A 15,500-nucleotide genomic window follows, 5' to 3' on the forward strand; every position below is an offset into this window, starting at 1 on the left:
TCCTGCAGCTCCAAAAATACTGAAGAGCTTCCAATCGTCCATCAACAAACCCATGACCTCACTTCCTGTTGAGTCAGTCTCTCAGGAAGTGTTTGATTTCACCAATAACACAAAATAATAATGAAAGCCGATTTTAAAAACCATTTCTATTACCGTCATGACAATTAAACACAAAATATTAAACTTACATTTTGATCATAAATATACAGAAAATGCAAATAACTAAACTTAGGTGTCTATATTCATCTGTATGGATTACAATAATGATAGTTTGGGGGTAAATGTGATTAATAGTCATGAAATAATTGACAGTTTTATCCTGTGAAGCAAAAAGTGATTCTGGTTTGAAGCAGTACTCTTGATCTGAGAGCGGTTCTGTGATGAAACACACACACACACACACACACACACACACACACACACACACACACACTCACCCAGAGCTAGACGTGCGCTGAAGAACATCAGCAGAAGATCACGGATCCACAGAGCAGATCTTCATCGGATTCATCACCTGGGACTGAGCTCGGCTCAGATACAGACGAGGATCAGATTCGGTGGATCAAAAACAGATTTCAGAACAAATAAAACAGTTTGATGGTTCTATATATTAATAACTGAAGTAAATGATTCCAGTTAATAGAAATTGCAAGACAAACTCAAAAAAAAAGAAAGAATAATAATTCCGAGATATAAAGTCAGAATTGTGAGACCTAAGCTTGTAATTCTGAGGAAGATAATCGTAATTGTGATATAAAATGTCTTTTTCAAAAAAAACAAATACAACCTGAACTGTAATATGTAGGAAACCCCAAAATGTGGTTTGATTCTCAGATTTCAGACCCTAATATTTGCTTACAACAAAACAATTCTAAATAATAATTTTGTCAGAGGACCACAGCGTCCTGCGGTTTACTGCATTGAGACACCAGAGAAGCAGGTATAACAGCTGAATATATGAATAAAGCCAGGAATAAATGATACCACGTAATGGAACAGATACGAGTGAAGCAGCAGTTACACAAGGCTTCAAGGCTTGGGAAGTCATGGCCTAGTGTTTGACTCCTAACCCTAGGGTTGTGGGTTCGAGTCTCAGAGGTGCTCTTGAGCAAGACACTGAACCCCAGCTGCTCCCCGGGAGACGCCGCATAAATGATGCCCACTGCTCCAGGTGTGTGTGTGTGTGTGTGTGTGTGTGTGTGTGTGCACTTTGGATGGGTCAAATGCAGAGCACGAATCCTGAGTATGGGTCACCACACTTGGCTGTACTTCACTTTCAAACACGGTCATGAATTGAGTGAGAGCAGAGATGGAGGTTTTTCTTCAGACTGACCATTATTCACTTCTCTTTTTCTGTGAAAGGGACTTTACAAGTGCTACATTCATTTAGCAGCTGCTTTTATCCAAAGCGACTTACTAATGAGGACAACAGAAGCAATCAAAAACAACAAAAGAAAAATTATATATAACTGCTATAACAAGTCTTAGTTTAAACACAGTACACATAGCAAGGCTTTTAAATAATACAATAAAAAGAAAACCGATGGAATACAAAAAGAATAGAACAAGCTAGCGTTAGAGTTTTTTTTTATAATTGTATAATAAATGAAAAGAAAAAAGAATAGAATAGTGAGTGTTAAAGTTAGAGGGTCAAATAAAGATGGAAGAGATGTGTTTTAAGCCGATTCTTGAAGATGGCTAAGGACTCAGCTGCTGGGATTGAGTTGGGGAGTTCATTCCACCAGAAGGAACGTTTATTTTAAAAGTCAGTTAAAGTGACTTTGTGCTTCTTTGGGATGAACAATCAAGCGACGTTCACTTGCAGAACACAAGCTTCTAGAGGCACATGAGTCTGAAGTAACGAATTTAGGTAAATGAGTGCAGAGCCAGTGGTAGTTTTGTAGGCAAACATCAATGCCTTGAATTTTATGCGAGCAGCTATTGGAAGCCAGTGCAAATTGATAAACAGAGGTGTGACGTGTATTCTTTTTGGCTCATTAAAAATTAATCTTGCTGCCGCGTTCTGGATTAATTGTGAAGGTTTGATAGAATTGGCTGGAAGACCTGCCAAGAGGGCATTGCAATAGTCCAGCCACAGAACAAGAGCTTGAACAAGGAGTTGTGCAGCATGTTCGGAAAGAAAGGGCTTGATCTTCTTGATGTTGAATGAAGCAAATCTGCAGGACCGGACAGTTTTAGCAATGTGGTCAGAGAAAGTCAGCTGATCATCAATCATAACTCCAAGGCTTCTAGCTGTTTTTGAAGGAGTTATGGTTGATGTGCCTAACTTGATGGTGAAATTGTGATGGAACGATGGGTTTGCTGGAATCACAAGCAGTTCTGTCTTGGCAAGGTTGAGTTGAAGGTGATGGTCCATCATCCAGGAAGAAATGTCTGTTAGACAAGCTGAGATGCGAATAGCTACCGTCGGATCATCAGGATGTAATGAGAGGTAGAGTGTCATCAGCATAGCAGTGGTATGAAAAGCCATGTTTCTGAATGACAGAACCTAATGATGCCATGTAGACAGAGAAGAGAAGTGGTCCCAGAACTGAGCCCTGAGGCACCCCAGTAGTTAGATGATGAGACTTGGACACCTCACCTCTCCAAGATACTTTGAAAGACCTATCTGATAGGTAAGACTCAAACCATTGAAGCGTGGTTCCTGAGATGCCTTTCGCCAGTAGCGTTGATAGGAGGATCTGGTGATTAACCGTGTCAAAAGCAGCGGACAGATCAAGCAGGATAAGTACTGAAGATTTGGATTCTGCTCTTGCCAGTCTTAGAGCTTCAACAACTGAGAGCAAGGCCGTCTCAGCTGAATGTCCACCTCTGGAGCCAGATTGGTTGCTGTCAAGGGGATGTTGTGTGTGAGAAATGCAGAGACTTGGTTGATGAGGAGGAGGAGGAGGAGGAGTTGTTACAAATATAACTTTTAGGTAAATCCTTTGAGTCCGAAACCACACGATGGTGAGAAAATGACAGAATCTCGGGAACATTTGACTCGAGGCCTTTACGTATAAAACAACATAAAGGTATTGATAATGTACATTGTAATGCATTGCATCTTTTCATAATTATTAAAACACAATGTTTGCAGATATTTGTGACTTTCTACTCTCACAATTCTGATATAGTTTTTTAAGTTTGGAGAAGAAAGTGGAAACTCCTACACAGAGTCATAACTCTAAAATCTTGAGGGGGAAAAAAACCTCTGAATTCCAAGATTTCAATTCAGAATCTGCAATCAAAAAACAGTCAGAACTTTGAAATAATTCGAAATTAAAACCAATTTCCAACAAAAGGCATGCAAATAAAGACCACGAGCTCAGCTTCAGTTGGGATGTGTTTTATATAAATAATATTTAAAAAATATTTATCGGGAAAAACAAACCAAAAGGGGAAATGAACCCAAAGTCCTGCGGCGAGCAGCTCTCCGTCAACATCACAGCATGCAGTTCAGTTTGATCATCATCATCATCACCTGCAGCATACTTCCTTTACACCAAACCATCTGCATCTTTAACAGCAGGAAAATTAAAAGACTAGGGTTTAAAATGAAACGTAAGGTCGGTCCGGTCCGACAACCGAATGGATGATCCTCAGCAGCAGAGGAGGATTGTGGGAAACGTCTCCACTCTTTTACAGCATTCTCAAGTAAAGTCAGTCCTGGCACTGTGTGTTTGAGTTCATCATCACTGCAGAAGTGTGCGTCGAAAACAGCGCTAGAAACTGACTGCTGGGAAATGACATAAACCTGCAGAGAACAGAGAGAACAGAGATAGAGAGAGAGAGAGAGAGAGAGAGAGAGAGAGAGAGAGAGAGAGAGAGAGACTGAGTCATCACATTCACTGTGGCATCTCATCAGCATGAGGAACCCCAGCCTTTTTTACTGTATTTTTGATCAAATAAACACAGCCTTGAGCAGAAGAGACTCTTTCAGAATCGTTCTAATCTATCTGAGTGACCTCCTGTAGAGTGACCCCGTGATGAGTGACCCCGTGATGAGTGACCCCGTGATGAGTGACCCCGTGATGAGTGACCCCGTGATGAGTGACCCCGTGATGAGTGACCCCGTGATGAGTCACCTGTACAGAGGAGCAGGTGTGCAGCGGGTCATTGCTGCTTGCAGGTGGGAAGCTTGCGGATCTTGCTGGCGGCGGAGAGGCCCTTCCTGGAGGGATTGGAGGAAGAGCTGGAGCGCCGCTCGGATTTAGGCTTCAGTGCAGCCGACTCCGTCCCGTTCACACACACCGGTTTGGCCACGGCACAGGTGCGCTCCGGAGCACGTTCTTCTTCCTCATCCTCCTCATCCTCCGGGACCTGCCCTGTTCACACACACACCCACACACAGGAGCGTTAGTGAACATTAGTGTCCAACACACAGACAACACAACAGCAGCAGTGAACAACTGTGTGGAACCAGAGAAACTGACAGGACACTCCACAAATAATAAACTAAAATCCACCTTTACACACACACACACACACACACACAGAGTGACACTAATCAGAGCAGGTCAAACAGTTCAATACTAACGAAGTGCAGAAAGTCATCTGTGGGCGGAGTCAGTGTGCTCACTAAGCCCCGCCCCCTCACCTGGCACAGTGAAGTCCTGAGTGTATATGATGTCATCCTCTCCGTCGAAGAGCTCGTCCTCGTCCTCAGTGTAACCGTGCAGATCCTCCAGGTACGGCATCACCGTCAGGCTCCTCCAGGGGTCACGCGTCTCTGCGCTGGGGGGGATGGGCACCGGAGGCTCCGTGGGGGGGTGTTTCTTACGCACCCAGCTAAACAGGAAGAGGAAGTGACCCGTGAGACCAATCAGGGTTATTACAGTTTACAAAAACGGTCCATTATTGGAAATTTAAAACGGTTAAAATAAAATACACAAGCACTGCGTTCGATCGGTCCTTTATACTTCTGCACTGATGCACTCACTTGTGTTGTCTGATGCGCTGTATTGAAAACCTCTTGACAGGATCATATTCCAGCATCCCTGCGGATAAAAACAGCTCAGATGAAGGAAGCGTAGACACATGCACAGACATCAGGATCAGTGCGAGAGCTTTAAATCAGACAGATGTCATGCTCCAGGAGGAAACACTCACATCACGACTGACTGACCTCACCAGACTTTAACAAAGCCACGAAAAATGATTTTCAGATTACCTCAAATACACACAATATTATACACACATGCGTGCCCCAGACTATATGCATCATGATTATTATTTTAATTAATGTTTTTTTTTTAAGTATTTTTTATTTAGTAATAATTTATAAACCTGAAAGCTCAAATGTAAGAGATTCTGGGTTTCCGTCTCACATTTGAGCTTGATGTTTAAATATGTCTTGAAGCAGTCTGAACTGCACAATAAATAGTTTCAGTTATTATTATGATACACTGTAACACAATAAACTGTTAAAGCTCTATGTAACACTGAAACAGAACATTCAGTGTTAGGAGAGGAGCACGTGCGACCGCTCTGTGTGTGTGTGTGTGTGTGTGTGTGTGTGAGAGAGAGAGAGAGAGTGTGAGTGAGTGTGTGTGTGTGTGTGTGTGACATATCAGGACACATCTCTGTATAATGTCATGGGTATGACACAGGTATTACAAGGAGAGGGAGACTTATGAGGACATAACCCATGTCCTCATTTTTCAAAACACTTATAAATCATACAGAATGAGTTTTTTTGAGAAAGTAAAAATGCAGAAAGTTTCCTGTGAGGGTTAGGGTTAGGTGTAGGGTTGGTGAAGGGCCATAGAATATACAGTTTCTACAGAATAAAAACCATTACACCTATGGGATGAACACACTTTACACACAAACAAACACGAGTGTGTGTGTGAGTGTGTTCACTCATGAGGGTTCGCTCTGATGAAGCTCTCAAACACAGACTGCTCCAGCATCAGTGCTGAACATTACAGTCACAGCGCCACCTAGAGGTCAAACATCTGAGCTTGAAAAACTGCTGCTTGAGCACAACAGAGAGGTTTATTACAAAAAAAAAAAAAAAAAATCTAGATCTTGAACTCAGGACACATTTAATCTTCGTAATATACTGACATTAAAACATTCTACTATGTATAAAATATACCATATTCAATTATTTTCATTCAAGGGGTCACGAACTAAGAAACCAATATTCCCTTCCAGCGGAGTCATCACGCTCCTCTTCTACTGTGCTCGGTCGGTTTAGCAGCGCTCTCTTACTCCTGACAGTGAAATAGATGGAGATGTGTATATATTTAGATCTTCGAGACGATGCAGTGTCTTCATTAGACCCAGCGCTCATCATCTTCTCTCTGAGAGACGCTCTACACGGATGAATCGGAGGAGGTTTGGTGGCTCACCTCTCAGCAGGTCAGACAGCTGCGGGCCGCACTCCTCAGGAACCGTGTAGTCCCCCTTCCCAATGTTCTCGAATAGCTTATAGATGTTGTCCCCCTCGAACGGGTACAGACTCGTGGTGATGTTGTATCTGTGAGGAGACACGGATCAGACGATCTCAGAGAGCAAGGACTCGTGGAAGTACAAACCCTGGTCATTTTCTCCATTGGGAAATCCATTATTAATAAAGTGTTAATGTGACGGATGTGTTGAACCCATCTGTTCACTCCATTTCAGCTTATTTTGTAAAATGCGTTTAGCAGCAGAATTCATGGTGGGAAAACTACATTACCCATGATGCTGTGCAGAAAATCCCACCAATCAAAGTCACAGCCAGGAATAAATATATGATTAAATATATGCAATAAATTTCCAGCTCTTGAGGATTAAAACATTAGACCAAAACTTCCTAATCAATTCAGAATGAACTAAAAGAAAGAGATGTATTAATTTAAACTCCAATATAATTAACCTGGACTTGGATCTGGACATAAATGATGATGATGTCATTTCTAAGTAATTAATCATGACGCTGTGATTGGAGGAAATGATGAGTGATGAAACGCTCAAATGTAACGGAGATCAAAGACTATATAAAAACAGACTTGGACAGAAATGGAGAATAGAAATATGTTGAGTTGAGTCTGGACGAGCAGGGTTTGATCATGATGATGATGTCGGGGTCTGGAGGAACTCACAGTGTGACCCCAGCAGACCAGATGTCCACCTTGAACCCTGAAAACGTGTCCAGGCCGTTGGCGATCTCTGGAGGCTGGAACGCTGGTGACCCCTGACTCGTCCGACACGTGTCGTCCTCCGCAAACGGGTGGAGCGCCTGGGGGTCAGAGGTCAGAGAGCAACACAGAGTCAGTGCAGGAGCTGATCCGACCTGCTTTAACCCTTTATACCTGCAATCTGCATCAGTGGCAGATCTGTGCTCAGTCTGAGAGGTGGTCTTTCCTCTGTGTATCAGACTATAACACACCGTCTCACCTCTGCTACTCCCAGGTCAGAGATCTTCAGCGCCCCGTCTGTGGTCAGCAGCAAGTTCCCTGGTTTAATATCTTTGTGTACGATTCCCTGGCTGTGCAAGTATTCAAGACCGTCCAGAAGCTGGCAGAAGTACCTGAGAGAAGAACGACAGAGAGACACATGTTTCAGAAAAATGAGAATTGATTAGAATTGAGTCAGATATGAAACAGAGCAGAGATGCTCAGCAGAAACACTCACAGATGCATTTACTGTAACGTGCTCAAACTCTGAATATAAAGACTGTTTTGCTAGATTCAATTCAGTTTAGTTTTTAAATCTTGTGTGTGTGTGTCTCACCCGTGAGCTTGAAACACTGGAAATCTCTTCTCTGGAACGCTGTCCAACATCTCCTGCATCCCACAGACACAATACTCCATCACCATATACGTGCAGCAGTGGTTAAGGGGTTAACACACTCCAGCACATTCACAGCACACACTCATTTCTGGGAGAGATACTGCTTTAAGACAGAGAGTGTGAAGCAGAGCTGACGCAGCACACACACACACACACTCCGGTGGAAAGGATATATCTTCTGCTTCTCATCGTTGTACAGCACATCCACCAGCTGGATGATGTTTTTGTGCTGCAGTCGTCTCAGCAGCTGAATCTCCCTGCAGAACAACAGAAGACATTAAACACACACACACACACACACACCTCCCATCTGCTCACGTGTGAGTGAATCACTGGTTAACACTAAACCAGCTGCTGTTTCAGACAGGTTCAGGTTTGGGGAGAGAGAGACACAAACATCTGTAGAGTGAACACTAGATAAATCATCAACTTACTCAAAGAAACGTGTGCGTGTGTGTGTGTGTGTGAGAGAGTGTGTAGTGATCCTGAGAGTAACCATGTTTCCACACGACTGAAATAGCAGCAGGCTGAATACACACACACACACACACACACACACACACACACACACACACACCGATGGCCTGTGTTTTAGGTTTAATATATCCAAACATCATTAATGCAGGTGTAAGTGCAGGTTAAATGCTTTCATGTCTTGTGTGTAAAAGCCTCTTCAGACGCAGCTTCTGTGTTTCCTCTGCACTGCAAAGATTCATTTTATTAATAATGATCTCATTTGTTTGGTAAGAGCCCAAATGTCTTATTCTAATTCACTGATTAAATGTAATAACTGACTCAACGCTTTCCTCTCAATAACGACAGAGCGGATGAAACGCACCTGATTACAGCGATGTGGATGGAAACATTATTTCATTAAAGTGATGGTTTGCAAAGATCAAGCTTGATCTAGTTCAGGACGGTTTTGATTATCATAAACCTATAAACTATTTTAAGGGAGATTATTTCGTGAATAAAATAGTTTATCCAAAAATAAAACGTCTTATCGCTTACCTTTATTTTGTTTCTTATCCGTATGAATTACAAAAGAAGATGCCAGACAAATTAATGTGTCATTCAGTAACTTGTCGGTCATCTATTTTGTGCCAAATATATGTGAGATATACATGTGAATCGTCACATATTTGAATCAATCCGGCTTGAGGTTAATCGTTATAATCGTGGCTCATCTAGGGAACACATTAATGAAACATGCTCAAGTCAAAGGCAGGAATGATGTGTAAGTCCTGCTCGTGTCTCATACTCGTGTGCAGAGCCTGATATCAAACAATAATCTGGGGAAATAGTGATTAATGACAATATTCATTTAGATTCAGCTGATCTCTTGATTCTAATCGACTCTTATTTTCAGGGAAGGACTCTTAAATCCCAGGAATGGATCAGTCGAGCCTGTTTTCAGTTAAAGCACAGAACACTGAAGATCAATAAACTTTGTGCTTTGGCACTTTTAATATGAAACAAGGCTCAGATTTCAGATTGTGTTCGTAGTTTCGCAGTATTTAAACTATAAATGCAGGTTATATGAGACGACAGGTGAACTTTAACACTAGTTTTAGCACAAAATAAACTCCACAATCCTGTCTCATGTAATCCTGTCTCAGATTATAACGACTATAATCATCTCATTAATCTCAGAAAACATCATCTGTGACCATAAACTCATTAATCAGACACAAGAATCAACTCTTTCTGCTCAATATATAACACTCTTCTTACACTGTTCTTTAATGTTTTTATCACAGCCAGTAATTAAATGTTCATAGTGCAAACTGTTATTGTAACTTAATTATTATAAAAACTTCATTAAGTGTGATTTCAGCAGCTGTGTAAAATAGACACGTAATCCCTGATTCACCTTGTGGTGTGTGTGTGTGTTCACTGGAGTGAGGGTGCTGTCTTATAAGGGTGCTGTCTATGTAGTGTGTCACTGGTCTTGGCTCAGAGCCGGTTCTTCTCACAGAGTTTAAACCCAGACCAAACACACGTGTCGTGGCACAGCAGGGTTGAGAAGCCGCTCTAAACGCTCTCGTGTCTCCTCTATTTAAAGCAGAGGCCTGTGGCTTCACTACACATTATTTTAATTAATTTAACTGCTCGGTGTGATTAAACGGCAAAAAGAGGAGATGGAGATTACATTACACAGTGCAGAACAAGACGAGTGTCAAGAAATGTTTCTGAAGTGAACATCCACAAGCCATTTCCATCACGTGACGTAATGTTTATGATTTAAACAGATCGTTCAGAAAGAGAAGAACAAAACAACGGGTTATCTGTGGAGAAACACTGCGTTACAGTCACTGACTGAGGATAACATTAACCAGCAGAAGAGGAAACGCAAGATTATGAACTTCAATATAAATAACATTTATTGCATATTATTTAAATAAAGTGTAAAATATAATATTAAAATTGTTGTATAATTAAATACAAAAAAGAATATTAAAATAATAATTTGTAAAAAAAAAAAAAAAAAAAAAAAAAAAAGTAATTTTTTAAGATCTTGTTAAAATATGTCTCCTGAAACTATTAATTTCTCAAATTAAATAACTTTTTTTAAAAGTAAAATTAATAAATTTTTTATAAATAATTATATTAAATAAAAATAGATTTTAATACATAAAAATATTTTATAAATATTTAAACATTTCATTAAAAAAAATCATACTTTTTTTATCATACTATAATAAATATTTTATAAATAAAGATTTCATTTTTAATATTTATTTTATAAATAATAAAAAACAAAAAATAGTTTTATAAATAAAAAAAATAAACATTAACCATATTAATAACCAATTAAATATATTAAATAAAATATTTTATAAATATTTTATTTTTTAATATTAAATTTAAAATTTACATTTTAAACATAAATAAAATAATTGTATACAAAAAAATATGAACCATAAATATATTGAATAAAATTTTATAAATAAAGATTAATTAATTATTTAAAAAAAATTTATCAAAATAATTTTAGAAATAAAAATATCCATGTTTTATAAATCTTGATCTATTATTCTAAATAGAAATCAAGTTGATTTTGACTCATGTTGGTGTTCAAACTCAAAGGTAAAGGAAGCCAGCAGCTCTTACTTCTTCACATTGGCCTCTCCGTTGGGAATCCTGCGGAGTTTCTTCTTCTTCAGGATCTTAACGGCTCTGCGACACAGAGTCTCCGAGTCCAGCATCTCCTTGACCTTCCCGTAGGAGCCTTCCCCGAGCAGATCTCCCATCAGGTACTTCCCGATCAGCTTGGCACGCTTGCGTCGGGGCTGGTAGATGACCTCGGTGGAGTCGATGCGGTGGATGAAGGTGTCCATCCCCATCAGCTCGTTCTCCGTCAGGTACTCCAGATGCTGGAGCTCTCCACCCAAACTCATCTTCCTCTCGCTCGCCCTCCGACGATCCAAACGCCCGACGGGAAGATTCGTATTCCGAAGCAGTAGAGATTGGGAAGATCAGTCAACGGATAAACGTCTGTTAAACGGCAGAAGCAGCATCGCTCAGTGAAAGCAACAGATCCGAACGATCAGTGAAACGCTGGGATCACTGCACATCTCTGCAGATCTCCACACCTCGCATCCGTCCCAGAAACACCCGAACGCTCTCTTGGTGAAGATTACTGATCTGACTTCAGCTTTACCGGAAACACCTGACCGAGATCCACCTAAGAGAAACAAGACACGATCAGTCAAAGAGCTGATTATGAAGCAGCACAACAGGTCTTGTTATTATCACCTCATATATATAACACTGTGGGATCTTTCACTTCTCTTTCTCACGTCTATAGTCCCGCTGTGTCTCAATCAGAAGACGTTTTGGTGATTTTGTGTGTCTTACAGCGAAGAAATCAATAGAAAATGTAACAAATATTTGTCCCAGTGACATATTTCAAGTTAAATATAGAGTACACCCCATTTTATTCTCATACACGCGATACTCATATTTATAGTGTAGAGCAAATCTGTCTATATTGTCACAAATGTAACTCTGCTATTGTATATTTGGAGAAATGGACACCAATACACTGGGTCAGAATGATTGATTATTAATCTTTTATGCCAAAAATCATTAGGATATTAAGTTTCATGTTCCATGAAGATATTTAGTAAATGTCCTAATGTAAATAAATCAAAACTTCATTTTTGATTAGTAATATACATTCTGAGAACTTCATTTGAACAACTTTAAAGAGGATTTTCTCAATATTTAGATTTTTTTGCTCCCTCAGATTCCAGATTGTATCTCAGACTAATATTGATCTATCCTCACAAACCACACATCAATGGAGAGATGATTTATTCAGCTTCAGATGATGTATAAATGCTCAGGTCACTCATCACATGTTATAATGTGTTCTTTTACCACAGTATCGGCTGAAGTGGCGAGTAAACAGTGTGGTAAATGAGCAAGCTAATCCTAAGACAGCAGAGTTTACCTCAGTAATGTGTTTATTGTGTGATAATATGACAGCAGAGACAGATAAACACACAATCCGGACTCATGCGGTGAAAATCTGAGGTAAAATAAGGAAAGCGAGATGTTTGTCGATCGATCCGATCATCTGATCATATAATGCGGATAATCGATCGAAGCCCACAGCTCCACACAAACCCTCACACACCGTCAGGAGCTTAATAAGAGTGTTTTGATGAGTGTGTGAGTGAGTTTGTGCGCTAAAAGACTGTTTGTGTCGACGGTAGCGAGCGTGTTTGATCTGCGGCGGTTAACACTGACGTTAGCGGCGGCTAACAGTCATCTGTGACAGGGAATAAACTCGACAAACTCACTGACCTGAGGCTGTAATCATCAGCACGACTCAAAGACTCAGAGACTCGCGTTTCTTCTCGTGTTCTGCTCTTGATTCGTTTATTTTCTCGCATCTGTTCGTCACAGCTGCTGCTGCTTCAAGGCTGCCGCCATCTTGTTTACCTCCCTCCCCTTGCACTGCGCATGCGCCACAGCTGCCTCCAGCGGGAAACACATCATACATCGAAACTATACAATAATATACAGTTTATATCAATATATTAGACATTATACTACCACGGAAACATTGACTACGTTTGCACACAATTCAAATGATATTTGGGCAATTCTGAGATTAAACTTTATAACATGAACACGATTAAAGCTACTATAATTGTGTTCAAATATGTGCGCATAGCGAAAAAAAAACGCCTAAAACAATAGACACCGTAAAAAAAATAGCAATACTTTTACTGGTTATAATGGTACTTTTATTGGTTTTAATGTAAACTGTAATTATGTCTCTATCGGTACACTGCAAAAAAAAATATAAAAAAAAAAAAAAAAAATATATATATATATATATATATATATATATATATATATATATATATATATATATATATATATATATATATATATATTCCAACACGCCCCACATTAGCTCGATGGGTGGAGCTCCAGACTTTGTGCTTATGTTATATTTGGGGTAAAAACAAAGAAAGTAGATTGAATCTCTCTCTCTCAGTCCCCCCCCCCCCCCCCCTCTCTCCCTCTCTCTCTGTGTGTGTCTCTGTGTGTCTCTCTCTCTCTCTTCCTCCCCCCCTCCCTCTCTCTCTGTGTGTGTCTCTGTGTCTCTCTCTCTCTCAGTTTGGATCAGGGAGATGTGATCCTCTCCTGAGTGTCTGATGAAGTCCAGAAGCGGGTCAGTGATATCTCCTGGGTGTGATGTGGAGATGGAGGCGTGTGTTGGCTCGGCTGGTGATGTGGGTTATATTTAACTAGTGTTAACCCTGTGGAATGTCAAACTCAAGCTCGGATTACAAACACACTCTCTTCCCTCGTTACAGTCGGTCTTAATGAGCACAGACACACATCAAACCGCAGATTCTCCACTATCTCTCTTGAGTTTCTTTGTAATGATCATTAATGATGCAGCAATTGGAGCTGTAATGTGTGTTTATCCCTTAACTAATACTAGTAACTCACTAACCTGTGCATTAACTAGCAGTGCTGGAGAATTCAGAGTGAATGCGAAACCATTAATGTCATGCAAAGACTCTAGCAACATCACAAAAACTCATTAAATAACAGTGAGCAACGGACATTAAGAGAAAAGCTGATTTGTTAACTGCAATCACTTTGAATAGAAGTTTGTGCTCGATGAATAGCTGTAGATATGATGTTGAGCATGTGTGTCTCCCTCTGGTGGTGCTTCAGCTTATGAGACACAAATAAAGCTGTATAAAAACTCATACAGCGCTTTCTGCATCTCTGAATGTGAATCCATGGGAATTTCTCTGATGAAATTAACATTACACATGATCAGATACAGCACAATATTCTCTCGCAATTTATGACTGTTTGTCTCGCAATACTGAAGTTTTTTTTTTTACAAAATTCTGACTTTTCTCGCAATTTTCTGACTTTTTCCTCGTAATTCTGACTTTTTTTTCTCTCGCAATTATGACTTTTTTTCTCACAATTCTGACTTTTTTCTTACAATTCTGACTTTTCTCGCAATTCAGACTTTTTTTGTAATCCTGGCCTTTCTCTCTCGCAATTCTGACTTTTTTTAGACAAAATTCTGACTTTTTCTCTCGCAATTCTGACTTTTTTTCTCTCGCAATTCTGACTTTTTTTCTCTCGCAATTATGACTTTTTTTCTCTCACTATTCTGACTTTTTCCTCACAATTCTGACTTTTTTCTTAAAATTCGGACTTTTCTCGCAATTCAGACTTTTTTTGTAATTCTGGCCTTTCTCTCTCGCAATTCTGACTTTTTTAGACAAAATTCTGACTCTTTTTCTCACAATTCTGACTTTTTTTCTCTCGCAATTCTGACTTTTTCACAAATTTTTCTCTTTTTTTTTGACAAAATTCAGACTTTTTCTTGCAATTTCTTCTTCTCTCTCGCAATTCTGCCTTTTCTTTCACAATTCTGACTTTCAAACTGTGAGTTTATTTCTCAGAATAGCAAGTTTTATCTCTCACAATTCTGAAAAAAGTCAGATTTATTAGATTAAAAGTCACAATTACCTTTTTTATTATTATGTCGGAAACAGCTTCCATATATATCTCATTAAACCATGTTGCAAAAATCACGAGAACTTAACTCTTAAATGTTCTCTGAAACAAGTAACATTTAAACACTTTAGACAAACACCCGAATGAAATGTTACAGAAATGAAACATTTCACGAGAAACTGAATAAATAATATTTTTATGGTAATATTGAGCACATTATTAAAGACCAGGTCATTCTGAATCAACGTTCTATTATTGTTACTGGAAGAATTACAGTTTATTTCTTCCTTAGTGTTTTTGTCTGGTTTTCCCGTACTAATATCTAACATTTTCTTAAATCAAGATATATTAAAATAATAAAAAATAAATAAATAAATGCAAGTAAACTTAAATTATTTTGCCAGTGGGGTCAGAAAATAACACAAAAAGGAAAAAAATTAAAAAATACTTCCAGACCCCATGGGGAAATATTTACTCTTATATTAAGAATAAATCTGCTTAATTTTAATACATTTTTCAGAAATTACGACTTTTATCTTAAGTCATCTGTGCATTGAATAGTTGTGTTTACATTAATGTTTTACTGTAACAAATTATTTAACATTGTGCATTAATGTTAACGGAACAATTTTTGATATTAATGCGTTTTTTATAAATCCACAATAACACTTTACGTAAAGCCTTTATATACCTTTAAT

At 39.2% G+C, this 15,500-nt stretch overlaps 1 protein-coding gene across 1 annotated transcript; it reads right to left on the minus strand.

Moving 5' to 3' along the window:
* Positions 1-3,333: 3,333 nt before the first annotated feature.
* Positions 3,334-12,759, minus strand: LOC113045078 (serine/threonine-protein kinase STK11-like). Its single transcript, XM_026205214.1, has 11 exons — positions 12,601-12,759; positions 10,900-11,473; positions 7,959-8,042; positions 7,726-7,815; positions 7,390-7,522; positions 7,095-7,231; positions 6,360-6,487; positions 4,943-5,000; positions 4,601-4,791; positions 4,089-4,328; positions 3,334-3,757 (listed from the first exon to the last, which is right to left on the minus strand). The coding sequence occupies exons 2-10, from the start codon at positions 11,184-11,186 to the stop codon at positions 4,117-4,119; spliced, it is 1,320 nt and encodes a 439-aa protein (XP_026060999.1). The 5' UTR covers positions 11,187-11,473; positions 12,601-12,759; the 3' UTR covers positions 3,334-3,757; positions 4,089-4,116.
* Between the last annotated feature and the right edge of the window lie 2,741 nt (positions 12,760-15,500).

Source organism: Carassius auratus, chromosome 27 (assembly GCF_003368295.1).
Source record: "Carassius auratus strain Wakin chromosome 27, ASM336829v1, whole genome shotgun sequence".
Lineage (NCBI taxonomy): Eukaryota > Metazoa > Chordata > Actinopteri > Cypriniformes > Cyprinidae > Carassius > Carassius auratus.